The 25,581-nt window shown below is 55.5% G+C and overlaps 1 protein-coding gene across 12 annotated transcripts; it reads left to right on the top strand.

Moving 5' to 3' along the window:
* Window positions 1-38: 38 nt before the first annotated feature.
* Window positions 39-23,744, top strand: LOC133079762 (transmembrane ascorbate-dependent reductase CYB561). 12 transcript variants are annotated; one of them, XM_061175421.1, is made up of 8 exons: window positions 10,801-11,419; window positions 16,900-17,018; window positions 19,073-19,266; window positions 19,449-19,682; window positions 20,645-20,743; window positions 20,988-21,091; window positions 21,487-21,644; window positions 21,830-23,744. In XM_061175421.1, the coding sequence occupies exons 4-8, from the start codon at window positions 19,478-19,480 to the stop codon at window positions 22,020-22,022; spliced, it is 759 nt and encodes a 252-aa protein (XP_061031404.1). In that variant the 5' UTR covers window positions 10,801-11,419; window positions 16,900-17,018; window positions 19,073-19,266; window positions 19,449-19,477; the 3' UTR covers window positions 22,023-23,744. The 12 variants fall into 12 exon arrangements, 11 of the variants coding, with proteins under 11 accessions (XP_061031412.1, XP_061031408.1, XP_061031406.1 ...); XM_061175422.1 differs by lacking the exon at window positions 19,073-19,266 and adding an exon at window positions 18,118-18,202; XM_061175423.1 differs by lacking the exons at window positions 10,801-11,419; window positions 16,900-17,018 and adding an exon at window positions 10,347-10,395.
* Window positions 23,745-25,581: the final 1,837 nt, after the last annotated feature.

Raw genomic sequence — 25,581 nt, 5'->3', positions numbered from 1 at the left:
CACCTTTCTTGTAGATTCACGTGTATGTGGCCAAAGGAACGGCTCCTTGTTTTCTGAAAGGCCTGGAGAACATACGGTAAGTGCCTCTCCTCCCCGCTTTTGTGTTGGTCACTTTGGTGAGTTACTGGAAAACGGTGGCTCTGGAGGAAAGGCACAGCTTCCTCTTCTTAGAAGCATTTCTTCCTTCCTTGTTCAGTGGGCCCCAAGCCTGGCTAAGCATCAGATAACTGACAATACACAGGTTTTTGACTATGAAAATCGAATAAATTTTACTTTGAATAAGTGCAATTTATTAAATAGATACATTATTATAAAACATGGGATTCGTGAACAATGGGATGTTTGGAAGGGGAAGAAAGGTTAGGCAACGCTGGTCTCTTGCCAGTGACGGCCATGATATCCCTGACATCATCCTGCTTCCATTAGAACATTTCCAGGGACAGGAAGCTCACCACCTTGGTGGGCTGGATCGCTCCAGCTGTTAGGAACTGCTTTCTTCTGTTGTGTCTCCTGCCTCACCATTTATACTTGCTGTTCTTCACTCTGCTCTCTAGAGAAACACTTCGTCTTTTCTCTCTTTGGCACGACCATCCTCCAACAGGAGAGGTCTGTCTCGCCACGTCTCCTTTTCTCCAGGAGAAATCCATTGCCTCCAGCGATTCCCGGGAAGAGATGGTTTCCAGATCCCTCCCCACCTGCTCACCCTCTTGTGAATGGACTGCAGAGCTTCCATATTCCTGGTAAACCGCACGCCCATGTTTGAGGAAGACCCCAGGGCTGGTCTAACCTCAGGGCTGGTGCAGAGGGGCCCTGATCCAGTTAATGTGAGTCTATTGGTGCAGCCCGAGGGCCGTGGCTGTTCTGGCAGCCTCATCGGCCCTGTGGCTTGTACTGAACCTGGGATTTGATGAAAACCCTTAGATTTTTTTTCATGTGAAAAATTACCAGTTTGTTTATGTGCATCTGATTTCCCCCTTGTCTAAACGCAGAATATATGTAAAATTCAACCTTACTGCTTTTGACTCAGCAATCCTATCTTTTGAGAACATTTTCTTCACTTTCATATCTCATTTTGTTCTTCCCCTCAGCTCCATGTCAAGCACAGATTTAGTCAGCAAGATATTGTTTTTTTAAAAAATGTTGGCATCCCCAGGACAGTGCCCTATGGCAACTAAGCATCCGTGGACCCTGTCTGCGTTGTGCTCTGCCTTTGGGATGTCAGGCCCCTGACCGCAGCGAGCAGGGGAAGGGGAGGTGCACTGCATCACTCCAGGCCCAGGCTGAGGCCCAGCTCTGCCACAGCTGTGGGCAGTGACGGTCAGGTCTGTCTCCCAGGCCGGGAACATCTGAGTAATCTTTACCTCACATCTGTCCTGTCTCCTCTTGCCTAATCTTGCCTGGTCTTCATCAAAAATGTCTCCCTCCTTTTCTTTCATTCACTGGTTCCTCTGCACATTTCTCCTGAGACCATGGGGTGCAGGCATTGTGCTTGTGCTGAAGATGGTCTCACCAACACAGAATTCCTGGATGTTTTCTTTAGGGACTTTGGCGCGGCATGTGGGATCTTAGTTCTCCGACCAGGGATGGAACCCGCACCCCCTGTACTGGGAGCGCAGAGACTCCCTGGATTTTTTTTTTTTTTATAAATTCATTTATTTTTTGGCTGCGTTGGGTCTTCAGTGCTGTGTGCGGGCTTTCTCTAGTTGCGGCAAGCAGGAGCTACTCTTCGTTGTGGTGCACGGGCTTCTCATTGCGGTGGCTTCGCTTTGTTGCGAGCACGGACTTTAGGTGCGCGGGCTTCTCTTTGTTGCGAGCATGGACTTTAGGTGCGCGGGCTTCAGTAGTTGTGGCACGTGGGCTCAGTAGTTGTGGCTCGTGGGCTCTAGAGTGCAGGCTCAGTAGTTGTGGCACACGGGCTCGAACCTGTGTCCCCTGCATTGGCAGGCAGATTCTTAACCAGTGCGCCACCAGGGAAGCCCTCCCTGGATGTTTAACAGCAATTCCCAAAGTGGTGACAGGCCCTGTGCCCCCTCTGGGGGTGTTGCTTGGGCTGAGCCATGAAAGGAGGGGTAGGACTTGATCAGGTCAGTCATTGGAGGACTCACATTTGAAGCAGATGAAAGAGAAAGCAATTTCCCCTGGTCAGCACACGGATGTGAGTGGGGGCTGGAGAGTAGGCTGCGGCTGCCAAGTCAAGGTCGGCGGTCAGACTTTCTCCTAAGGAAGGGCTCGCATAGGGCAGTGCCAACGCCACAACTGTATTTCAGGGTGTTCAGTGAAGATAAGTGATTAGCAAACCCTGGAGGCCCAGAGGTGGCAGGAGAAGATAGGGCTCAGGGTCCCCCAGAGACTGAGGCAGGCGGTAGATTCAGGGTCTGCTGAGGGAGACAGGGGCCGAATGGATGGGGGGCAGGGTGGGGAGGAGTTGAGGGGTGACAGTGCCTTGAAAGGCATGTTCCTAGGCAGCAAACATCCTAGAAGCAGGCCTGGGTGGTGGGGGGCAAGGAGATGAGGACTTGGTTTGGGAGGGCACTGGTCCTTCGCTGTGAGGAGGTGGGTGACTGAGGAGCCAGGCCTTCTCACTCCTGCCACCACCGGGCATCCTCCAGTCTGCTCTCCCTCATGCGGCCACCAGACCCTCTGCCCCCTTTTCTCTGCCTGCCTCCTGCCACTGGACCGGGCCTCCACCCCAGAGAACCTCCCAGGAGGTGTCGAGTCCCTTCCCACTCCTGGGCCCAGCTCAGTCACAGGCTCACCAAGTTTCCATCTCAATCAGCGTTAGGTGTGTGTGGGAGTGGCAGGTAAGAGCTGCCCCAAGAGAGCCCAGGAGGGTTCAAAACCCCGCCCAACACCCCGGAAGGCAGGCTCCGAGTCCAGGGCCTCCCTCGAAGCCAGGCCTAGTATTTTCACCAACATTAACAATCCCTCCTATTCTCTGGGGGCTGTGTGAGTGCTGGGGATGTGACAATGTATAATAATATCAGGCCGTGTCTATGGAGCTGGGCATCTAAGCGCTTTACACATCTTAATTAATGTAAACCTCCCAGCAACCCTATGAGTTAGGTACTATTTGGTTCCCATTTTACGGATGAGGAAACTAAGGCACAGAGAGGTTAGTAAGTTGACTAAGGTCGCACAAGAGGTGGAGCCCAAGTGCAAAGTCAGACAAGTCCCCCCACACTGTGAGCTGCCCCACTGCCCACTCCTCCCCCGCCTTCCAGAATGCTCACTGCCTTGGTCCACTCTCACCGACGTGTCATGTGTCATATTCTTTACAGTCAGGATGTTCTTATCTTTAATCCCAAATCCTAAGCCCACTTCCTCTGGTTCTGCCCCTAGTGAGGTTATCTCTGTTCACGGTCCCTGTGAGAACGTGAATGTGAGAGCGGGATGACACCTTCCTCTTCCTAGCTCCTCCCCCTTCTCCAGTCCCACTGCCACTGTCCCCACCTTGGGACAGACCCTCATCATTTCCGCCAGCTCCCTCCCCCGGGCTCCCCTGTCTCTCTCCCTCTGGTCCATCCTTACAGCTGTGAGAATGAATGCTTGTCCCAAAGCACGGATCTGACCACAGCATCTGTTCCCTGAGAGCCCCTCCTGGCTCCACATCAGCTGCGGGATAAAATCCACACTCCCGAGTGCGTAGTCCAAAGTCCTTCCTGGTGGGGCCCCTGCCTCCTCCAGGTCGCCAGCTCCTGCCCTGCCTCTACAGGCCCCTCTGTCAGCACTTTCCAGAGGCCAGTCCACTGGCTGGTCTGGCCCTTGATAAAGTGTTCGATAGTCAGCAATAAAGCAAGACAAACAAGAATAATGAGATATATAAAATCGATCGGCATACGTCAGCCAAGTTGCCAGCTGTCCTTTCTTGGTCACAGTACCTTTTATTCTAAGTATTCTATTTTTTTTTTATAGTTAAAATACTTCTTTCATAAAATGGTGCTGAGAGAAAAATGATGGATTTTTTTTTTTAATGTCCTTACTTGGCAAACTAAAAAATGTTTGCAACTCTAGTCAGATTCCTTTTTTATTCTGACAATTCAGGGGTTGATGGAAGCTTGCCCCACTGGCGTACCAAGCAGACCCTGATCTCTTAGATTCCTGAGTCTTTCCTGCCATTCATTCCTTCTGTCTGCAATGCTCACTCCCTGACCCAGTGTTGGTCATCACCCACTGTGCCTGAGGCCTGACCTTCCTTCCCAAAAAGCACGTCTGCAGCACCATCATATTCACATTTCCAGAGCCTGGTGCAGGCCCAGCCACCCATGTACTTGGAGGTTTGCTGAGAGCCTGACTAGAATGAATGAATTCCAGCCTTCTTTGCAGCAGGTTGAGTGTGTGGTGGTGAGGGGCAGTGGGTGGAGGTGTCCAGGCTTCTGCTGGCCTCAGCTGTCAGGCCGGGGCACGGCCAGCTCTCTCCTGCTCTGAAGGCCCAGTTGGGTGCCAGCGACTCTTCCCCAACCCCAGTGGGGCCCAGCTCAGAGCTCGGAATCCTAACAGGCCCTAAAGCGCACCTGTGTGTATCTCACTTATTGTTCCCAGGGGGGTCGTGAAACCACCCTTGCCCTGAAATGCTGGAGATCATCATCTCCCTCCTGGAAGCCCAGGAAACGTCAGGTCAGACAGGAAAACAGATGTGGAGGGAAGGGGGAGAGACTGAGAGAGAAACTGAGAAAGAGAGAGACAGTCAGGGGAAACAAAACAAGGCCTGTTGTGGCAGCAGAGAGGGCAACGTGGGGGACCCACAGAGAAGCGGGTCAGGAGGGACAGCTGTCATTGGAACGGTGGGCGGCGGAAGCCTGGAGCTGGGGGTCTGGACAGCCTCCTGCTGGGCTGGGGAGAGGCATCCTCCCACTGCCCTCTAATAAGGTCTCCATCATGGGACCCAGAACGCAGGAGGCAAATGCACCTTTGGGGTCTGCCCCCACATCTACATGTCCAGGGCCCAGCAAGGCCCTCTGAATGCCCAGGGCCCCTGAAGGGCCTGCAGCCCCCCTGCCATCTCCAGCAGCATCCTGGTCTCCACATCCCTTCCCTGGGACCCTTCAATAATCAAACTCCCTGGAAGGCATCAAGGATGGGTCAGAGGAGGGGTCCCTAAGGGAGAAAATGACATTTTGTTTTTTAGTTAACTTGGAGTAGTTTGCTTTGCTTTAGCAGATACCACTTGAGAAGTCCTTTTTTTTTTTTTTGGCCACGCCGCGTGGCATGCAGGATCTTAGTTCCCCATCCAGGGATCGAACCTGCGCCCCCTGCAATGGAAGTGCGGAGTCTTAACCACTGGGCCGCCAGGGAAGTCCTGAGAGGGGCTTTTATGCAGACATCAAGAAGAAAGTCTGGGGACTTCCCTGGTGGCGCAGTGGTTAAGAATCCGCCTGCCAATGCAGGGGACACGGGTTCGAGCCCTGGGCTGGGAAGATCCTACATGCCACTGAGCAACTAAGCCCGTGCGCCACAACTACTGAGCCTGTGCTCCGGAGCCCACAAGCCACAACTACTGAGCCCACGTGCCACAACTACCGAAACCCGCGCGCCTGGAGCCCATGCTCCGCAACAAGAGAAGCCACCACGATGAGAAGCCCGCTCACCGCAACGAAGAGTAGCCCCTGCTCGCCGCAACTAGAGAAAGCCCGCGCGCAGCAACGACGACCCAACGCAGCCAAAAATAAATAAATAAAATAAAATAAATTTATAAAAAAAAAAAAAAGAAGAAAGTCTGTTGAGGAGACGGAGGCAGTGGCCTTCTGTGGCTGGGCAGAGGCCACCTCAGGTCATCCCCCCTTGAGAGTGGGGTGGTGGGTTGACCAATGTGCATAAGAGGAAGCGAGAATCTGAGCTGAGACCCTTTTACCTTAGCAGACCTTCTCTGACGGTCAGCTGGCAAGGGAGGCGCTGGGGCTGCTGGGGAGAAACCTCTCCATGGAGGAACGTGGATGGGGCCGGGCTCCGCTGAGGGCCCAGTCGGACTCAGTCATCTTGCGGGGTAGCTGGTGCTGTTCACTGCACATGACGGCTGCTGACCTGGCCACCTGAGCACTGCGGGGAGGCCACGGGGGGTGGGAAACAGAGCACGGGGTCTCTAAAGAGCTTAGAAGCTGGGCTCACTGGCATGGCACCATTGGTCTTGACTCTGTGGCCAGCTGAAGCCAGGACCGAGCCCTGGGCCAAAATAAGCTCTTGGAGGTGCCTGGGTTTATCAGATGAAGAGAGGCCTGTGGAAGGGGAGAAAAACTCCTCAAGATGGATGACAGCACTCAAAGTTACACCCGTTTGGACTTGACATTGCCTTCCAAGCTGTGAAGGTACCACAGACAATGGGATGTCGGGATGGATGATGGCTCCAAGCAGTATCCTTGCCTTCCAACAGCCTTAGTCCGTGGAACCTAAGAGATGGCACTTAGGGTCATCATTTATGGGCCCTGGAGCTTTGCGGGGAGCTACCCAGAAGACCTGAGCTACCCATTGCTGTAGGAGCAGGAGGGCCTAGCTCTGGCCCCTTGTATCCCTTCAAGAGCAGGAGGCATGATTGCCCCACAGGAGGCCATGAGGCAAGAGACCAGGGGACCGGCTGAGGGGCGTGGTTATCCCTGGCACCAGCTCACCTCTTAGGGTCTCCCACTGGCTGGGAGGGATCAGAGGAGTGTGGCTTCTTGCGTGAGGGAAGTTCTGAGCTAAGGTCAGAGTACCTTCTAATCTAAGCTGCTCTCAAGTCAAGGACCAGAAGGCCTGATAGGAGCACTCAGGCAGGAGGTGATGGCCAAGGTCAAGAGAAGTATAAAGGATGAGGGTGGGGGCAGAGCAGAGTGGGGCGAAGTGAGACCTCTGACTCAGGACAAGCAGGCCGCTGACTGGCTAGGACCTTGGAAGAGTCACCAGCCTTAGTGCACTCAGCAGGGACAATGCCTGACCTGTCCTCCCCCTCGTTCTGCTCCTCTGGGTTCAGCTGCATCCTGCTCTGGAAGAGGGTCATCACAAAGCTACAGCTGGGAAACACTGCCTGTGCCTTTGCCCATCTCCCGCTAGGGGCATCCTCCGGGCTGTGGCTTTGTCACCCCACACCTTTGGCTCAGAGTGGCCTCCACGTCCTCAGCACACTCCTAGCATGAGGAGTGTGGCTGAGAAACGGCGGGTGTGGAGCCAGAGCTGGAGTAGCTTTAGGAGCCAAGATGAGCACTCAGCTGTCACAGGCTCTGAACAAAGTGCAGGAGTCCTGGCCCTGCAGGGTTTATGGCTGGTTAGTGGAGGCGATTAGATGGCTGTCATCAGCAGCTCATGCCCTCCCCCTTCATGTCTCTGCTGACACCACCCCAAGCTTTAGCCAGTCCTCACCCCCGGCCTCACACCCTTGCCCTCCTGGGTATTTCTTGCTCTCCACAACGCGCCTAGCACTCACATAGCGGGTCTTCAATGTTTGTTGACTGAGACTCAATGACTGATGGACTCGGAGAAGAGTGGGGAGGTGGGATTGAGGACACGACTGGGAAACACACCTCCTCATGGTTTCTTGTCTGGAGGGGAGCGCTGGCCTGGGTGGATGTCATGCCAGGGCTGGGCTCCAATGCCTCCTTCTCAGGCCATACCACCAGCCACAGGTAAACCTGGGCTGGACCAGGAGAGCTTGGTGGTGCCCTACTGACCGGGACTGATGTCTGGATTCTCCAGTGGGTGATAGACATGGTCAGTGCTCAGACGCAACCACAGCTATGTGCCTACAGACACTTCTTAGACGCCCCAGGAACCTCTGGTGGGGTCCCCGCTGCACACCCCACATCTTCAACCTCTGCCCTCTCTAATGACCTGTTTACATCCCTGCTTTCTTGTCTGCACACGTGGCTGATTTCTCCTGTGTTGGGGGAAGAGAAGTGTTGGAGGGCAGGGTGGAATGGAGATGGCCATGCACATTCCTGTCCTGGGACTTTTGTCCTTCTTCCCTCCTCTTTCCTCGGCTGGAATTACCTTCCCCTGGACCTTCACGTGGCTGCACCCTCACTTCTCTCTCCTCAGAGAGCCTTTACTAGCACCCCTCAACAACAGCCCTCCCTCCTGGGACACTCCATCCCCTTCCCCTGCTTAATTTTCTTTGTATCATCTGTTACTACATGCAATTAGGCTTCTGTGTATGTGTGTGTGTGTTGTTTGTTTACCTTTTAATTATCTGTCTCCCCCACTTCATGTAAGTTACATGAAAGCGGGGACCTTGTCTGTCTTATGGATTACTGTCTCTCCAGGGCCTGGAACAATGTCCGGCATAGGTAGATGCCCAATAAATCTTTGTTGAAAGAAAGAAAGGAAGGGAGGAAGGAAGGGAGGGAGGAAAAATGGACTTCCTCCTGATCCTTCCCTCCCCCAGAGGGCTGCACAGAGCACACTGAGAGGCTGGGAAAGCCCACCCCTTCCACTGCCACCCACTTCAGGCACCCAGTGCTGTTTTGCCACCTCTTGCACTGGGCCAGTCCCCTGCACCACCCCGGCCGCTTATGCCTCCCACGTCTGTTTGCTCAGGGCCAGCAGAAGTGAAAGCTGGCCGGACTGTTCCGTTCTCATCGCTTCTCCATCCAACCTGCAGTGTTCTCTTGGCTTGTGGACAGGTTACTCTTGTTTATCTAAGTCTTGTTTTCCCAGACTTGGACCGACTTTGTGGGTCAGCCGGGGACCCACAGCCTGTGGCATTCCTCAGCCCTGTTAGGGCCTGAAGAGAACAGCGCTGTGCCTGTCCTGTTCATTGTTATACCCAATGTCGCCCAGCGCCTGGCACACTGAAGGGACTAGATAAAAACTGTTGTAAAGAGTGAATGAATTGTGTGTGTTTGCATCTTACAGTGTGTTAGGACTGGGGAACCTCATCTCCAATGCCTTTGTTATTCACTGCAGCCCAAGGTTAAGGCCTCTGGCTAAAGCGTGTGCTGAACAGGAGTTAACTGGGTGTTTCCGCCTGCTGGGGTAGGGACGCTTTGCTGGGAGGGGCCAGAACTGCTGGGAGGCCCTCTGTCCTTCCCACACAGGAGCAAGGGTAGGATTGCCAGATACAATACAGGGCGCCCAGTTAGATTTGAATTTTGGATAAACAGCAAATACATTTTTAGTATATTGCATGTCATACGTGGGACATACTTATGCCAAAAAAATATTAAATTCAAATTTAACGGGGCATCCTGGGGTATTTTCCTTCTTTTTAAGTCTGGGAGCCCTAGCAAGGCAGACATGATCTGCCAGGTGCTAGGGGATCTGAGGTCCTTCCACAAGGTACATTCTGTTTACTGTCTGGGTTCTTCCTGCTCTTTCAATGCTTTTGGGCAAAGAACAGGGTGAGCTCAAGGCGTGGTTTCCCAGGGCTGTCACTAGCACGCTTAATCCACGGTATCTCCCTGCATCTCAACCCCTGACCCAGGCTACTGGACTGGAATGGTTAGGGAAGGCCTCTCTGAGGAGGGGATGTTCGAGCTGAGATTTGAAGGAATGAGCCAAGTGATGATCGGGGAAGAACGTTCCAAAAGAGAGTGGCTGTGAACTTGGTGAGTCTGAGGAACATAAAGGCTAGTGTAGTGTAGTGAGTGCAGGAAGGGAGGGGTTTACATGGAAGACCTTGGGCCACATCCTCGGTCCCCAAGAAGGGGACTTAAGGCTGCACTCCTTGCTGGTCACCGCCCCCAGCTGTAGAGTGGATGCTTCTCTGGCCTCCAAGGCTGAGTCTCAGCGGCAAAGATGGGGGAGGAAGGGAGTGAGTGTCTGCCATCTGGGGTCAGGGATTCTGGCAGCAGCGGCAAAGCCATGGGGCCTGGTGCTTGACTGCAGTTTGGTGGGATCTCCAGCTCTTAAAAATGGTGTGGAGCCAAAAAATAAAAAAAATAAAATGTCCATTAACTCCCTCCAGCTGGAAAGCTACCCCAACAAAACTTCTGTTTGTGGAGGGTTTAAGCTTGCTCACTCTGAGGGCAGGGGCCCAGCTGGGTTTGCCCCATCGGAAGGTGTGCCCAGGGCAGTGGGCACCCTTAGGTGTCTTGCCATGGCTTGAGAGTATGTTCTCTCTGTCAGGAGGTATTGGATCCCCAAGGCCCACCTTGGCCAGGGCCCTTGGGAAGCCCACAGTGCTGGGGCGGAGGGGGGTGATGTCCCTTTGCGGAGGCTCTTTTATGTCTCCAGGGGAGGAAACCCCATTTCCCTACTACCACCAGGCCCTCGGTGAGTCTTGCCAGGCATCCGACAGGAAAGAACCTTTTGTTCTGAGCTTGTAGGAAGTCTGAGCTGGACTTGTTATCTACCCACAGCATTTCCGGGATAGGGGGCCTGGACGGGGCTGCACTAGGGGCTGGCTCCCAGCCTTGGCCTTGGTTCCTTCCTCTCAGCGTCTGGGGCCGGGGAGGCTGCCCATGGCAAGGTCTAGGTCTTCACGAAAGGCTGGTGAGAACTGGTATTTATCTTTAGGCTGCTGGAGGGGGTGTGTGTGGGGTGGGCGCTATAGCCTGGCAAAGGCCCCTGGCTTGGAGAAAGGGGGCAAGAAACGTCACCTAGTGCGCGCGCGCCGTGTGTGTGTGTGTGTGTGTGTGTGTGTGTGTGTGTGTGTGTGTCGGGGGGTGCTGCGGACCTGGAGAAGGGGTGAGTCCAGCCTCCCCGCAGAGTGACACCTCCACCATCCGGCTGCAGGAGGAAGGGGGGGGGGTCCCTCAGGGCTGCAGGAGCGGCAAGGTAGGCCAAGGTTCGGGCCACGCCTGACACCTAGTGGCCACCTGAGCCCGGGGCAGGGCGAGGGAAGAAGTGGGGAGGGCAAGGGAGGGCGTGGAGGGCGGAAACCTGGAAGCGCGGAGACCAGGCCCGAGCAGGGCGGCCGTTCTCCCGTTCTCCCGGCCGGCATCCCCCTTCCCTCTGCCCGGGGCCCCGCCCCAGCAGCCCCGGCAGCCCATCCCCCCTCAGCCTCGCCGTCGGCCTCCGAGTCAGGCCTGGACTTGGAGGCCTCCCACACCCACGGGTGGGCCGCAGAACCCCATACGCCCCCGAACGTGGTGGACCCGGGAAGCCAGGTCGTGAGGCCCGGATTCGAAGGTTACCCGAGCTCTGGTCCGGAGGCCGGGTCACGGTGGCCGCCGTTCTCGCGCCGCAGGCCCTAGCACGCGGGCGTCAAGGTTCGGGCCCGGAGTCTGGCGGGACCCTGTCCCTAGACCCGGGACCTTGGGGGGCCGGGCCCGGTCCCAGGTGCGTGGACCCGCCGGGGGCACTTCCGGTCCCCGCCCGCCCGCCCGCCGCGTCGTCCGCCCCGCTGCCAACCCGCAGCGCCCCCCCCGGTCGCCATGGAGACGCGGTAGCGCCGAAGTCCGCGCGGCTGGCCGAACCGGCAGAACAGCCCGGGCGTGGCGCGGGCAGCTCGCGGGCCAGTGGGCAGCGCGACGCTGCGCAGCGAGGACAAGGTCCGGGCTCGACGTCCGGCCAGGTAGGTGGCCGGGGCGGGTGGGGGCGAGCCGAGCCCCGGCGCGGAGGCGTGAGGGGCCCCGGGTGTGTGCGGGGGGGTGGGGTGGGGGACGGCGAGCTCAGGTGTGCCCGGCCTGGGGCGGGACCGTGCCCGCGCCGGGACAGGCCGGGATCCCAGTGCCGCAGCCATTCTTTCTCTTTCCCTCTCCTGCCGCCACACCTGACTCACCTCACCTGCTTCCCCCGGCTCGGGGCCACCGAGCAAGGCCCAAGGTTAGGAGCTCATCCCACTCCTGCCTGGAGCTGTCAGCCGTCGGCCCCGGGTCTGCCTCTGTGCCCAGTCTCTGCGGAAGTTAGCACGGAGCAGCAAGTGATCCCAAGTTTACGTACGGCGTAATGTTTTGCCCTACTCTAGAAACTAGGTGGCATAGAAGTGGATCAACCGACATTTGCCACGACTGTTCTTTTGAAACCTGAGACCGAGCTGCCAAACTGCTTCGCTAGTGGTGGGGCCTCCCTCCCTCTGCCTCTTTCCTCTTGGGGTGAGATGTCTAGCTAGTAGAGCCCTTCCTTGTTCTTCTCCAACATCTCCAGCCTCTTGGTGTGCAAGGAGTTTTCCGTTTGGGAAATCCTTACTCCTTGGGTTGGCCTTGGTAGCCCCTGAACTGTGGGTACAGGGGATGCAGAACTGAGCTGAGGAAGGGATCTGCTGCTGCCTTTGACACCTGGGAATGGTGGGGGGTACCTCCCCTCTCTGCCTGCCCTTCCCCCCAGGGCACCACAGAGAGGAGGATCCAGGTGGACCCTGGAGTCCCAGACATGTCTTAAGAAGCTGGCACCCCTCCCAAGTCTTTCTCCCTTCTGGTTGCCCCTCTCCACTCTCACTCTACCTTGGCTTTGAGGATTTTCTAAGACTCATTAAATGAAGCTCTATGTTATCTGGATTCTGTTCCTTCGTTTTCTTCTGTTTTTAATATAAATTCATTTATTTTATTTATTTAATTTTTGGCTGCGTTGGGTCTTTGTTGCTGCGCGCAGTCTTTCTCTAGTTGCAGCGAGCGAGGGCTACTCTTCATGGCGGTGCGCAGGCTTCTCATTGCAGTGGCTTCTCTTGTGGTGGAGCACGGGCTCTAGGCACGTGGGCTAAGTAGCTGTGGCTCACGGGCTTAGTTGCTCCACAGCATGTGGGATCTTCCAGGACCAGGGCTCGAACCTGTGTGCCCTGCATTGGCAGGCGGATTCTTAACCACTGTGCCACCAGGGAAGCCCAGTTCCTTCGTTTTCATAGCAAATGGAAAACAAACCAAACAACAACAACAACACCCCACAGAGCTGTGCTACCTTCTCATACATATCTTGAGTTCTCCTGTGAAACTGGATTGAGGCAGAAAATATAGGCAACTTGTAAATGCCAAGGGGAGCCCCATACAGAGAAACGGCTGCTACAACCCCGCCCTCGGGGCAGGAGGAGCCTCCTGGACCTGAGTGGATGCCCTGCTTGTCCCACTTCTTCCCTGCCTGCGCCACCTTCCCTTGGCAGGCAGAGCTTGGGCGGCTTCTAATACAAAGTGGTTCAGCAGCGCTAGAAGAATTTGGTGGAGGAATTCACCCCAGATCCAGGGGTTTCTGCCCAGTGCGGGGATTCATGGTAGACAGAAGGCGGGGTATGGATTTATTAGAGGGGGTCATGCTGTCTGCTGCCATCTGGCTCTCTGTGGCCCCAAACCTCATGTGTCAGCAGCTTCGGATGCATGACTCTTCCTAAGGTGCTATTAGGAACAGGTTTAGTTTTTGTTAGATTGCTATTTAACTGAATACCTACTATGTGGCAGGCAGTGTGCTAGGCACTGGTACATATTTATCCTGTTTAATCTTTGCTACAGGCCAGTAAGGTGGATCTCAACATCCCCCTACCTTATGGAAGAGGAAGCAGGCTCAGAGAGGGTGCTTGGCTCGCCTGGGCGCACACAGTCATGAACAGTGGGGCTGGCTTTGAAATCATATCCGTCTGACCAGGGCTGCACTGTGACTTTCCCCTTCCTCCATAAAAAAATAAAGAGAATTATATTTTACAACCACATTGGTATAAAGATGAATATAATCCAGGCTGGATTAAAAATTAAAATATTTTCTTCAACCCTAGAAGTTTGTTTTTTCTTATGATTTTAACAGAAATCAAAACATTTTTTGTGAGCCCCTACAAGTACTGGGAGCCCCGACACTGAGCCCCTGGGCCCAGTGGAGAACAGGGCTCAGTGTCTGACTTCAAACTTTCTACCCAGGGGTTACTTGGGTGTGGGTAGTAAGAAAGTGCCCCACCTAACAGCTCAGCCCTCATTTTGCCTTTTCTTTTATCACATTTGAGGACATTCTAGGACAATTGAGTCGTTTCTCCCCTTCACCCATCAAGAAAAGATCTAGCCCCCAACACAATCTTTTCTAACCCAATTAAAACCCTGCTGCGGATAAGGAGGCTGTGGCCAGGCCAGGCTCCCTGCTTCCAGGCTGTGGGACTTGTGCGGTGTCTGGTCCCCATAATGAGATTAGGCCTGGTGGCCTTTCAATGAAACCCCCTGGGCTCAGGGAGGGAGAGGGATGCTTGTCAGCATGTTCAAGCCCTGCGGCAGCTCCTGGCCCTGGTTGATCACATGAAGTGGAGTCTGGCTGCAGGTGTGTGTGGGAGGGGAGGGGTGACTGTTACAGCCCAAGGTTCCAAAAGCTGCCAGAGATCTGACATCCCCATCCTGTGCTCTGACAGGAAGGAGGGTGGCCGGGTAAGGATCCACAAGAGCTCGCCCTGGTTCTGAGACTCTGGTCTACTGGGCTGAGGAAGCCTTTGGGGGTGTAGATGGGCTGCTTCCAGACTGTTGACATTGCTGCCTGTACTGCTGCACTGGGAACACAGGAGATCCCAAAGCAGCCAGTGTTCTGGGGTTCCACAGGAAGGGAGGAAGGAAGGGAGGAAGGAAGGAAGGAAGGAAGGGAGGAAGGAAGGAAGGAAGGGTGAGAGAATGTTCCCACTGTCTAGACTGGGAAATGAGGGAGCAGAATAAAAGATATTTGCTTACTAGGGAGTTAATCTCAACTGATTTCAAGGTTTGCAAATGCATATGTGTTTGTGGGTGAGTCAGATTCCAACCAGAGTCCTTGAAATGTCTTCTCTGTTTCCCCCATCATCGGAAGCAGCCCCTCCGTGTACAAAGATACGTTGTCAATTATGTTGAACCGAATAAGCAATGGGGCAACGGCATTGCTGAAGGGGTCTCAGTTCATCTTCTGTGAAGCACAGAACCACTTGATGCTTTGTCTTTTCTGTAAATCTGGATTTTTCACTTAGATCTTATTGGCTGTGAGGTCACCTATGGGCAAGCTACAGGCCTGCCCGAGGACTGGTCTTTCTGTGTGTGTTTTCCTGTCATCCCTCATCCCTGGATTTAGAATCACCTTCAAATTGGAAGGGGCCACAGGGGAGACTGCTTAGGCCTCCATGAGTCCAAAGGTCATTCTTTATCTCTGGCTTCCTCTGGGATGCCTAGTTACCAGGGCACAGGGACCAGGAGAGATGCCTTTGGAGCAGTTGGCATGAAGATCTTGCAGCTAGTTTGTCCCCATCACCTCTTCTCTCTAACCCACCTGTTTCCATCCTGCAGCCTTTTCTCCCAGGAGAGCCCACGGGGGACACCAATGCTTGATGCTATGGTGGGTGTAAACTGCCTTAGAAGCATGGTTCCCCAAGGGGCGGGGAGGGCCCAGGAAGACTGGCGTGTGAGGGGAGAGGCCTTCCTGGAGCCCTGCCTCCAAGCAGATCCAGATCCTCTGAATACTGGATTCAGTATTCAGGAAGTTTTCCTTTCTTCCCTAGTTACTGGCCTGAGAAAGTGCAGAGCCACACCCTGAGCAGGCAACCCCTGTAGGAAATCCAAAGGAGTGGCCACCCCAGTGTGGTGAAGCCAGCATAGACTGTGGAACGTGCTCTGGGAGTTTAACTCATAGCCTAAGTTGTTACGGCCCTTTACTCTAGAATCTGCATCTGCTCTGCACCTTGTCTGCAAGGCCCTGGAAGGCGGAGGCCATGGCTCATCTGTATCCAGCAGTGTGACCCCCATATCGTAGGTGCTTGATAAACAACTGAGTTGAGCACTTCTTTGCTGCGGATGATTTGGGGCAAGTCGTTTATCCTCTTTGAGTCTCAATTTCCTCATCTGTCAAATTGGGGTAATACTCCTGGTATCACCATAGGTTATTGCGAAGATTGAACTGAGTACAGAGCGGGGCTCCCTAGCCCTGAGGCTCGCAACTCCATTCCACCACCCTGGGGTGCAAACAGCACTAGGGTTTGGACTCCGAAGGGAATTCAGGTTGTGAGTTTTCAGTGAGGACGTTAAAGCCACGTGTTTAGTCACTGTGCTGTTCCCACATGTTTTCTTTTCAGCACCACCAAGCGAGTCTCCATTTCTCAGCAGGTGCTCCTGGGTGTCCTACAATTTAACTCAACATTGAAACTACCTACCCGGAGACGGCGTCAGATCCTGCAGGGCTCAGTCCCACTGCACTGCCCCCACCCCCTTCAGATGCTAATTGCAAGTCCAGGTTGTCACCTGTGCTGCTGAACAACAGGCTATAGATCAGAGCTTCCCACGACCTTTCCCTCAGGTTCAATTAATTTGCTAGAGCAGCTCACAGAACCCAGAGAAACCTGCTAGATTGCTGTTTTGTTATAAAAGGATATAACTCAGGGACAGCCAGATGAAGAGGTACGTAGGGCGAGGTCTGGAAGGGTCCGGAGCACAGGAGCTTCTGTCCCCGGGGAACTGGGGTGCACCACCTTCCCGGCACGTGGATGTGTTCACCAACCTGGGAGCTCTCCAAACCCCATCCTTTAGGGGGTTTATGGAGGCTTCATTACACAGGCCCGATTGATTAAATCATTGGCCACTGGTGGCTGCACTCAGTCTCCAGCCCCTCTCCCTCCCTGGAGGTCAAGGGTGGGACTGAACTTTCCAACCCTCCAGTCACGTGGTTGGTTCCCCTGGTAACCAGCCCCACCCTCAGGTTTTCGAGGGGCTTCAGTAACACGATGTAATAGTAACATAACAAAAGAAACGATTGCTTTGTCACCTGGAAAATTCCTAGGGTTTTACAGGCTCGGTCCCATATATTTCTTATTATAAATCACACTATCACGGCTGTGAAGAGAAGTCTGATTTCTGCCCGACTCACGAGGAGGTTGGCTGGGGGGGTGGAAATCTGGCTCTGGCTTGCGTCACCACAGAGCGGCTCTTGACCCAGGAGTGGCAGTCTTTGCAGCCCTGAGCTCCCCCTCTGTACTCAGTGGCTACTCGGTGGGGACGCTGTGGCAGGTCTGCGGGGGCAGAGCACGTTCCTTCCCGTCTTCCTAATTCAGAGCTAATCAGATTCTGACTGCGCCCCAGGCTCTCGGGGAGGAATCTAATAAAGCAGAGGAGGACAGCATTTCTCAGTTCAGTACATTTTTCCTGTCAGAGTCGGCCAAGGGATGAGATCCCCGAGGGAGAGGTAGATGCATTCCCTGCCTTCTGGGAGCTCACAGGGCCCTGCAGCAGAGAGGCTCACAGGGCTTAACGCGAGGCAGGACACCGAGGGTAAGTAAGCGCCAGGCCAGCCTTGGGGACACAGAGGAGGGGGACAAAGTGGTGAACAAAATGCCCATTTCAGGTCGTGGAGCAAATCGATAGAGGCGGAGGAGGAGGAGCGGGGAGTGTGAGGTGGAGGGGCTAACAGCAGGTTGTGTTGCTAGAGCTGGGGAACTGGGAGCATCTCTTCCGAGTGGACTTGGTAGGAAAACAGTGGGGGCTGCAGGCGGGCACTGGGTTAGGGTCAGTTATGGAGTTGGCATTTGACCACCATACGCTGGTGGCCCTTTGTGCCTGGTGGGGCAACATGACTGGGACCTGACTTTGTCCCTGTCGGGTCAGGCAGATTGAGGAGGGTAGGGAGATGGGGGCAGAAGCTCCAGGCCCTGCTGGGTGGTGGAAGTGAAGATGGCCAAGAGGGAAGTGATGGCGAGACCTGGGGCAGAAGCAGGAGGATTCGGCACTGGGCAGAAGGGCGACCTGGGAGGTCAGGAGAGGGGTGTAACTTTGGATGTGCTGAGTTTGAAGTGTTTGAGGGATGTCCAGGTAAAGATGTAAGTGGACAGTTAGAAATGGGGTTTAAATTTGGGGGAGATGACAAGCTGGCACTAGATTTAGGAGTCATCAGTGTAGAGGTGACAGATAAGCACGAGGGCAAGAGTTCCAGAAATACGGCTTCACTGTTGCCCAGGGCTTCTGGAAACAGGTGTTCCCACCTGCCTTGGGAGTGTTTTCCGGAAGATGACTTGACAGAATGTATCCACAACCTAAAAAAGAACCTAGCCCTTGCTCAGGATTCTTTTCTTCATTTAGGAATTAGACGAGTGTGCAAAGATGATCACAGTGTTGTTTATTTAGTGAAAAGCTGAAAGCTGGCTAAATATTTAACAACAGGAGATTAGGGGATTGGTTAAAATATGAAATAGCCGTGTACTGACATGAAAAGATGTGCATGATCTATAATGAAGTGAAAAAAGCAGGTTAGAAATTGGTATGGTCATGTTTCTATGAAAGAAGGTACATATATTTCTAGAAGAAAAGGATATAAATCAAAATGTTGATTACTTGTAATTTTTCTCTTTTTTTGCTTATCTGTATTTTACTGCAGGGAGGTGTGTTAACACTGCCTGCCCCCCTTTTTAAAAAATGATGGAGTTGCCAACAGTTGTCAAAGGTGGCAGAGAGAACTGGGGGTAAAGACAGCCCGGTCCCCAGGAGGACAAGGCCAGGCCAACTGGAAACTAGTTCTTGAGCAGCACAGGGTACAGGGTGTGTGCTCGGTATTAGGGGGGGACCCCAAAATGTGTTAGTCAAACATCTCTGCTCAGCTGCTGTTCTCTGCTGGTAATGAAGGAGAAGGAGGGTGTCTCCAGTGCTGCTGGGAGAGGCTGGGGCAGTGGGAGAGGCAAGCTGGGGGGATGGAGTGCTCGGCCCTCTGGGAGCTGCAGCAGCGCCTTTGTGTGGCCCCAGGCCGCCAGCACCAAGGCCCAGCAAACGGAGCCCATACTTGTTCATCAACCGCCTCCTCTCCTCCCATCTTCCAGCTGCCTCTCCCGCCTGGGTGTGGGGAGAACCAGCAGGTTCAGGGGGAAGAGCTGGCACACAGGCCACCCTGAGCCCGGGCGAGGCTGTGGAGACACCGGGGACTGGGCAGAGGAGCCAGGAAATGCCTCCCACTGGCCCCTGAGCCTCGCTTCCCCAAACCCCGTTGAGCCCCCGGTTCCTTGTCTGCAGACGGGAGCAGTGACACACCTGCTCTCACAGGATCCTTGTGCGCTAAGTGACCCCAGGAGTTCCCACCTTGTAGGTCTCAGTTCGGGAAGCCTGGCCTGAGGGAGGGGCGCAGGCCCACACCCCAGGTGTGGAGGGGAAGACGAGGCAGGAAGGGAAATGGGCAGCTCGGCGGCTCCTGTTCCCTGGTCCTTTCTACTGAAGTGGCTCAGAGAACATTCCTTCTACCGGCAGCTGCCATGCAGCTCTCTGTGGGCAGGACTTCTTTCATCTCCAGCTGGGAGCTGAAAAAGCAGGCACGGGGGAGTCAGGTTCCCCATTTCTCACCGTAGATGTCCTTTATGATTCATCTGGAGGAAAAATTCCGGCACCTTCAAGGAATTTGCTCACTTCTCTGTGTTTGTTTCACCTGTGAACCCCACCTGAGAAAACCCAGGGCCTCCTGAAACAGAAAGTAAAGCACTGGCACTGGGCCCTCCTGCTCCGGCCAGAACTTGGAGGACTCCGACTTGCTCCCTCATTGCAGGTGGAAGTGCAGCCAGGCGTGGGTCTGTCTCTGCAGGAAGGCGGGCCCGTCCCGCTGGGCGCTCTCACGGAGGCCTGGGGTTGTGGCCCGAGAGGGAGGAGGCAGAGGTGGGCAAGGGAGGCCTGGGATGTATTTTTGGAGGCTGTGGGCCATTCCTCTGAGCTCCACCATCTTTCCTGCAGCAGTCGCCTCGGCATAGAGCCACCTCGGCATGGAGAGCCCTGCCCGCCCAGCACCCGCCCCCGCGGCGCTGCTTTACTATGTGGCCTTCTCCCAGCTGCTGGGCCTGGCCGTGGTGGCCATGACTGGCACCTGGCTCGGTGTGTACCGAGGAGGCATCGCCTGGGAGAGTGCCCTGCAGTTCAATGTGCATCCCCTCTGCATGATCATAGGCCTGGTCTTCTTGCAGGGAGATGGTGAGTCCCTGGGCGATGCCGCCTGAGAGAGGAGATTTGCAGGGACCCTTTCACACCTGAATCTGACCAGTCAGAGAAGGAAGCTGGCTTGGACCTTGGGGACACTGGGAATCCAAATCAAGGGCCCCAAGGCTGGTGGGTGGCAACTCCTTTCTGACTTATCCCAGATCTTTCACCTCGTGCTTCAACAAGGAGCATCCGAAGGTGTGTGCTTCACACAGCAGAGGCCCAGGGGCTGGGCTGTGAGCAAGACAATCTTCTGCAGAGGCGGTTTGAAATTGAGGGAGAGAAAGTGAGTGTGAGTGTGAGTGTACGCGCGTGTGTGTGTGTGTGTAGATGCTGGACTTGGCGGAGCTAGAGCTCCTCTCTCTGGGGTAGGATCCAGGCCGTGGCTGGCCCCCACCCTGCCTCAAGGCCAGGCGGCCTTGGCCTTCTCCTTCTGGTAACAAGAAAGCTGGATCCATGCATTCTTCCTAGATGTGGTCCTGGTGACAGCCACCCCCTCAGCAGCAGAGTCCTGACGGACGTTCCGCAGGCCCCCTGGCCCTGACTGCTTCAGCCCGAAGAGGGGGGATTAGCTTGGGGTCGCAAGGTTCTGCTTTGAGAACCTGGGGTTTCCCAACCAGGGAGCCTGCTGGCTAAGAGTAGTGAATGTCTGATCCGGCTTCAGTGCTGTACAATCTGAGAACCATCATAGCTAAGAGGTGAACTCAGAAGCTTGGTGGCACCTTGATGTTGACTGCACGATGAGCCTAAAACAAAGCCTGGGATACACAGGACAGCTAAGAAGGGGGCGGGCGGTGCGGGGGCGTACGGAGCCTCGTTTCCTCCCCCACTTCCTGTGGCTGGGATACCTGGACAAGCCCTCCCCTCTCCAGCCGGGGGTGTCTCCCCGCTGCCCTGACAGGAAGGCCTTGTGCTCGGCTTAGCGCCCTGACATTCCCTTTCTCACGGCCCACCAGCCCTGCTGGTTTACCGTGTCTTCAGAAATGAGGCCAAACGCACCACCAAAATCCTGCACGGGCTGCTGCACGTCTTCGCCTTCGTCATCGCCCTGGTGGGTGAGTTCCTGGCACGCGCCCGCCCTCCTTCCCCCACCTCTGCTGACTTGGGGAAGGAGGTGCTTTACTGTCCAGTCCCCCCTCCCCACCCCTCCTCCCCCTTCCAGGCAGGGACACTGGGTGCTGGCAGCCACCGAGCCGGTACTGGAGCCCAGAAGTCCCGGCGGGTCGGGTTTCCCTTGGGTCACCGCACCCCCTCCGTCGCCATCAGCCCAGTCCTCACGCGACCCCCGCCTCCGGCCAGGCCTGGTGGCGGTGTTCGACTACCACAGGAAGGAGGGCTACGCCGACCTGTACAGCCTGCACAGCTGGTGTGGCATTCTGGTCTTCGTCCTCTTCTTTGTGCAGGTGAGTCCTTGCGGCCCCACGGCGCTGGGGAGGGGCGGGCAGCAGGGCCCAAACAGGGCCGGGGCCAGGTGTGCGCACAGGCGAAAGGCGCTCCAGCCCGCCGGGCGCTGCCTCCGACCCGGCGCCCTTCCGGCGCCCTTCTGGCCCACAGGCACGTGGGTTCGGTCCCAGGCCCCGCCTCGGGGCGCACAGTGTGGGGCTGAGACCCGCCTCGAGCGCCGGCCGACCTTCCCCACGTGCTCAGCGCTCCCGCCGCCGCTCCGGCCGGAGGCCACCACGCGGGGGGCGGGGGGCGGGGCCTGCGGTCCTCGCGGGAGGCGGCCCACCTGGGGCGTCCTCGGGCTCCGGTCTCCAGCGCAGCTCAGCCTCCGGCAGCACCTCGCCTTTCCTCCCAGTGGCTCGTGGGCTTTAGCTTCTTCCTGTTCCCCGGCGCGTCGTTTTCTCTGCGGAGCCGCTACCGGCCGCAGCACGTCTTCCTTGGCGGCGCCATCTTCCTCCTCTCGGTGGGCACCGCCCTGCTGGGCCTGAAGGAGGCGCTGCTGTTCGAGCTCGGGTGAGCGCCCCCTCCCGGCGGCTCTGTGTGGGGCCGCCGAACAGCGGCTTTTCTCCCGGGGGAGGGGGGCGGCGGGGGGCGGGGTTGGGCTTGGGCTCGCACCGCATCTTGCGGGCCGGGGGCGAATGGCACTCGGCCTAACGGCTACGCCTCGGGTGGCCTCGCCCTCCGCCCCAATCCCGCAGGACCAAGTACAGCAAGTTCGAGCCCGAGGGCGTCCTGGCCAACGTGCTGGGCCTGCTGCTGGCCGCCTTCGGCGCGGTCGTGCTCTACATCCTGACCCGCGCCGACTGGAAGCGGCCCCTCCAGGCGGAAGAGCAAGCGCTCTCCATGGACTTCAAGACGCTGACGGAGGGCGACAGCCCCAGCTCCCAGTGACGCGAGCCCCGTGCCATCCCGTCCCGTCCCGCGAGGCGGTCTCCGCCGTTTCGGGGCCCCGACAGGTGTCTGTCCCGCACCCGCCGAGGCTCCGGGGGTGGGGAGCGGGGGTGGGGCAGCCCTCCTCCCTGAGCGCTGATTTCCGGGGTGCAGGCGCCCCCCGCTTTCCCCTCCTCGCTGCTGTTGCTGCCGCCGCCGTGTTAGTCCTGCGCAGACCCCCGCCCCCGTTGCCCCTGTCACCCCTTCAGATGGAGCAGCTTTGGGTAGGGTTCTGGGCGGTTGGCCTGGTCGCAGAAGCACAGATCCCTAAAGGGGTCGGAGAGTGGGGGGCGGCTCCCCGCTCGGGGCAGCGGGGCCTGGGCTGTGTCTGCGGAGAAGGCGGGGCTCAGCGCCGTGCCTGGAGAGGCCAAGACTTGCTTTGTGTGACACCGAACTCCAACCAGGAGTCTTGCGGGCCCAGCCTTTGGCAGCGGAGCAAGTGATATTATGTGTAAAATATGCTGGTGTCAGGGCAGGGTTCCCCAGGAGAGGGGAGGGACTGGCCCTTGGGAAGCTCTGGACGCGTGGCTTTGGCCCAGCTGCGCTCTGCAGCCTTCTCTTTCTTTAACCCCTTAGCCCCAGGGCGGCTTTCTTTGCCTTTGGGGCCCAGCAGCCCGAAGAGGCAGGAGGTGGGCCTGGGCGGGCGCTGCGGGCCGTGTGCCGCCTGCAGGGGCTCCCCTCCCCGCGGGGGGCCGGCCTCGGCGAGCCAGCTGCCCACCAGCTGCCCACCCTCGGAGCTCACTCAGGCGCTGCTCTGACAGAGGCCCAGGACACAAGCCTTTTTGCTTTAAACAAAAAGCTGCCGCTGTTGCCCCCTTTCCCTTCCCATAGGGAGGGTAGGGGCTGCCTGATCAGGAGGAAAGCCTCATCCTCTCCTACCTGGGGCCCATCTTTGCAGGAAGTTGGGACCAAGTCAGAATCGGATTAATCCCCCCAACCCCATGAGTGTGTAATGCTGTTAGCTGAGTCACTGTTTGGCTTCTGTCTAGAAATAACGTGATTACAGCATCGATCTTGTGCTTCTTGGACCTGGTGAATGCTCTCTCCTTGTTTTCCTCGTTTTCCGGGCTTTGAGGAGCATGGCACTGTTTGAGACAAGACACAGTTTACTTAGATGAAGACATTAATAAAATTTCCAAATCTGACTACTGGTTTTTTTTTAACGGCTGCCTTTCTCACACCTAAATGCTGCCTTCGAGAAAGGGGGCTTGTCTCCCTTAATGCGCAGATTTCTAAAACAGCTTTTGCGGTGGGTCCTGCCTCAGGCGATGCTGCTTCTCAGAGCAGGTGGCTGTGTTGGGCGCCTTACCAGCAGGGCTCCCTGCTCCCTCCCGTGGGCATTCCGGGCTCTGCTGCAGCCCCAGCACCAGGGTGTCTCCGCACCCTGTTTATATTATACGCTCTGCAAGGGCACAGGCTCCGGCAACTCTTTGATCACCTGGTAAGGTCAGTGTTTACACGTGGGAAAACTCCACCTTAGACAAACTACCAGAGTACAGTTGTATATCTCCGTTGCCAGAAAGGCACAGAGAGAAATGGAACCTTGGATTTGCAAGAAAAGTCTGCAAGCTGGCCTGTTTGCCAAAGCATATGCTGGATGACTCATGAGCCAAAAAGCCTCCCCCCCCACCCCCAAGCTGATCCGTGGTGGTTTATTTTATTTTGCCTGTGGCCAATCTTCTATGAAGTACAATGTAGTGTTGGTACAACAGATGATTCAATAAATGTCTACAGCAGGTCTCTTGCCTGTTATCTTCATTTACTGTGGCAATAAAAGGAGCCAGTGCTTTTAGCAGATGCATGAAGTTAGTCTACTAGGGTTGAAAGAATTTGCATATCCCCAGGCTGGGCACAGAAGGTAAAGTGATTAATGATATTTATGATGACACAGGCTCTGAAACAGCCCAGTGGCTGTCCTGACTCTGGACCCAGTGAGGGAGGCTCTTCCACACGGTTAGAGAAATTCTCTTCTCAACCCAGAGTGGCCTGGAGGGTGGAGCCGTAAGAGCCTGACAAGGGCCTTGGCAAGAATTTTCCCCAGTATTCAATTAACCTTTTTCCTTTTAAAAATGTCTCTTCATTCCTTAAGAAGAGGAGCAAAGCTTTGAGAACAAGCTGAGATTCCACTTTAGATCAATTCCTGAGGCTCAGGCAGATGTGTTTACAGTAAAGCTGGGTGCGACTCAGATCCCACCGGGATCTACCGTGTGCTCCTGAAAAGCACTGTCACTTAACAGCTGAAAAACTTACTAAGAGGGCTCACTATTGAAAGGGACCATGGATTCTTACTTCCTAGCACTTACTTTATTTTCTGTATTGGATCTGGTTTCTGGCGTGTCTCAGCCAGAGCTTGAGAGGTCTTTGCTTGATGCATCTATAGAGTCTTCTCCTGAATCCAGCCTTCTATGTGGACCTTCATTTGCTTTAAAAGCCTGCAAAGCACGGCCTGGTACATGTCATAAGGTGATCTCTCGGTCAGGGTCAGGGCTGGCTCTCCGCGCGAGGGCAGAGGCATCCTGACCCTGTGAGGGTGCCATCTCTCTTGCGGCTTTTGTGCTAGCCTCTGAATCTTAAGGGTCTCTTTGTGTTTGAATATTCAAATGATCCCAGATGCTGCCTCTCCCTCCAGGGGGCTACTCCTTCACCAACTCACCTTCTCACTGGGTTTGGAACCTTGAGAGGTCCCAGAGTTATTCCTCTTGCCCATGGCACAGAGTCGTTTCTCTAAAGGAGCACAAAGTAGCATTCTCTAAGCTTCCTTCTGGACCACTGCCTGTGCTACTTCCGGGGTCATCCAGATTGCTTGCTTGTCTTGGATTACCCCTTCTGAGGAAGGGGGCAGGCAGCATGGTACAGGGAAAATGCTTTCTGGGCAGATCTGATTCAGAGTCCCACCTTTGACTCCATGACCTTGAGCAACCTAAACTCTCAGGATCTGCTTCCTCATTTGTGTTTTGGAGATGGCAATGTCTGTCAGAAATTGGATGAGGAATATATTAGAGAACACGTGGGAAGTCCCCATCACAGTGTCTGGGACATAAGGGGTATCTCAGGAGAATGGCCCTTTACAATGGACTCAGTGCTGTCTCTTCTATGAGGCCCTTTTTATCATAGGGCCTTCCAGACATGATGTCCTTATTCCTGGCAATGGGAAGACTCAGTCTCCAAGTTTCTTCAAGCTCCTCCAGCTTCCATTTTTAAAGGTGAAAGAAGATGATGCTATGTTCCCCCCTCAGCCTTGGCCTGTGGAAGGGGAGTCTGACTGCCCACGTGCATGTGTGCACAGCGGTGTGTCGAGCTATAAAGAGCAACTAAAGGGCACCTACCAGGGAATGAAAATGACTAGGGGAAGACCAACCAGAATGTGCTGAGTGCACTGTTTCCTGCTGCTCTGAGTGGCTCTTTAGTTAGGTTCAGGGCAAACAGCTTTTAAGAATTAGCTTCCTGGGACTTCCCTGGTGGCGCAGTGGTTAAGAATTTGCCTTCCAATGCAAGGGACACGGGTTCGAGCCCTGGTCCG

The sequence above is a fragment of the Eubalaena glacialis genome, chromosome 19, assembly GCF_028564815.1.
Source record: "Eubalaena glacialis isolate mEubGla1 chromosome 19, mEubGla1.1.hap2.+ XY, whole genome shotgun sequence".
NCBI classification, from domain to species: domain Eukaryota; kingdom Metazoa; phylum Chordata; class Mammalia; order Artiodactyla; family Balaenidae; genus Eubalaena; species Eubalaena glacialis.
The sequence above is the reverse complement of the archived record's forward strand: the minus strand, read 5'-3'. Positions and strand labels throughout refer to the sequence as shown.

What these genes read in the sequence shown, in the direction of transcription:
- LOC133079762 (XM_061175429.1), top strand. Translation starts at nt 19,478, where the DNA reads ATGGAGAGCCCTGCCCGCCCAGCACCCGCCCCCGCGGCGCTGCTTTAC. An exon ending in GGTCTTCTTGCAGGGAGATG is followed by an intron (nt 19,683 to 20,644) that starts GTGAGTCCCTGG and finishes ACGGCCCACCAG; the next exon opens with CCCTGCTGGTTTACCGTGTC. An exon ending in TCGTCCTCTTCTTTGTGCAG is followed by an intron (nt 21,092 to 21,486) that starts GTGAGTCCTTGC and finishes CTTTCCTCCCAG; the next exon opens with TGGCTCGTGGGCTTTAGCTT.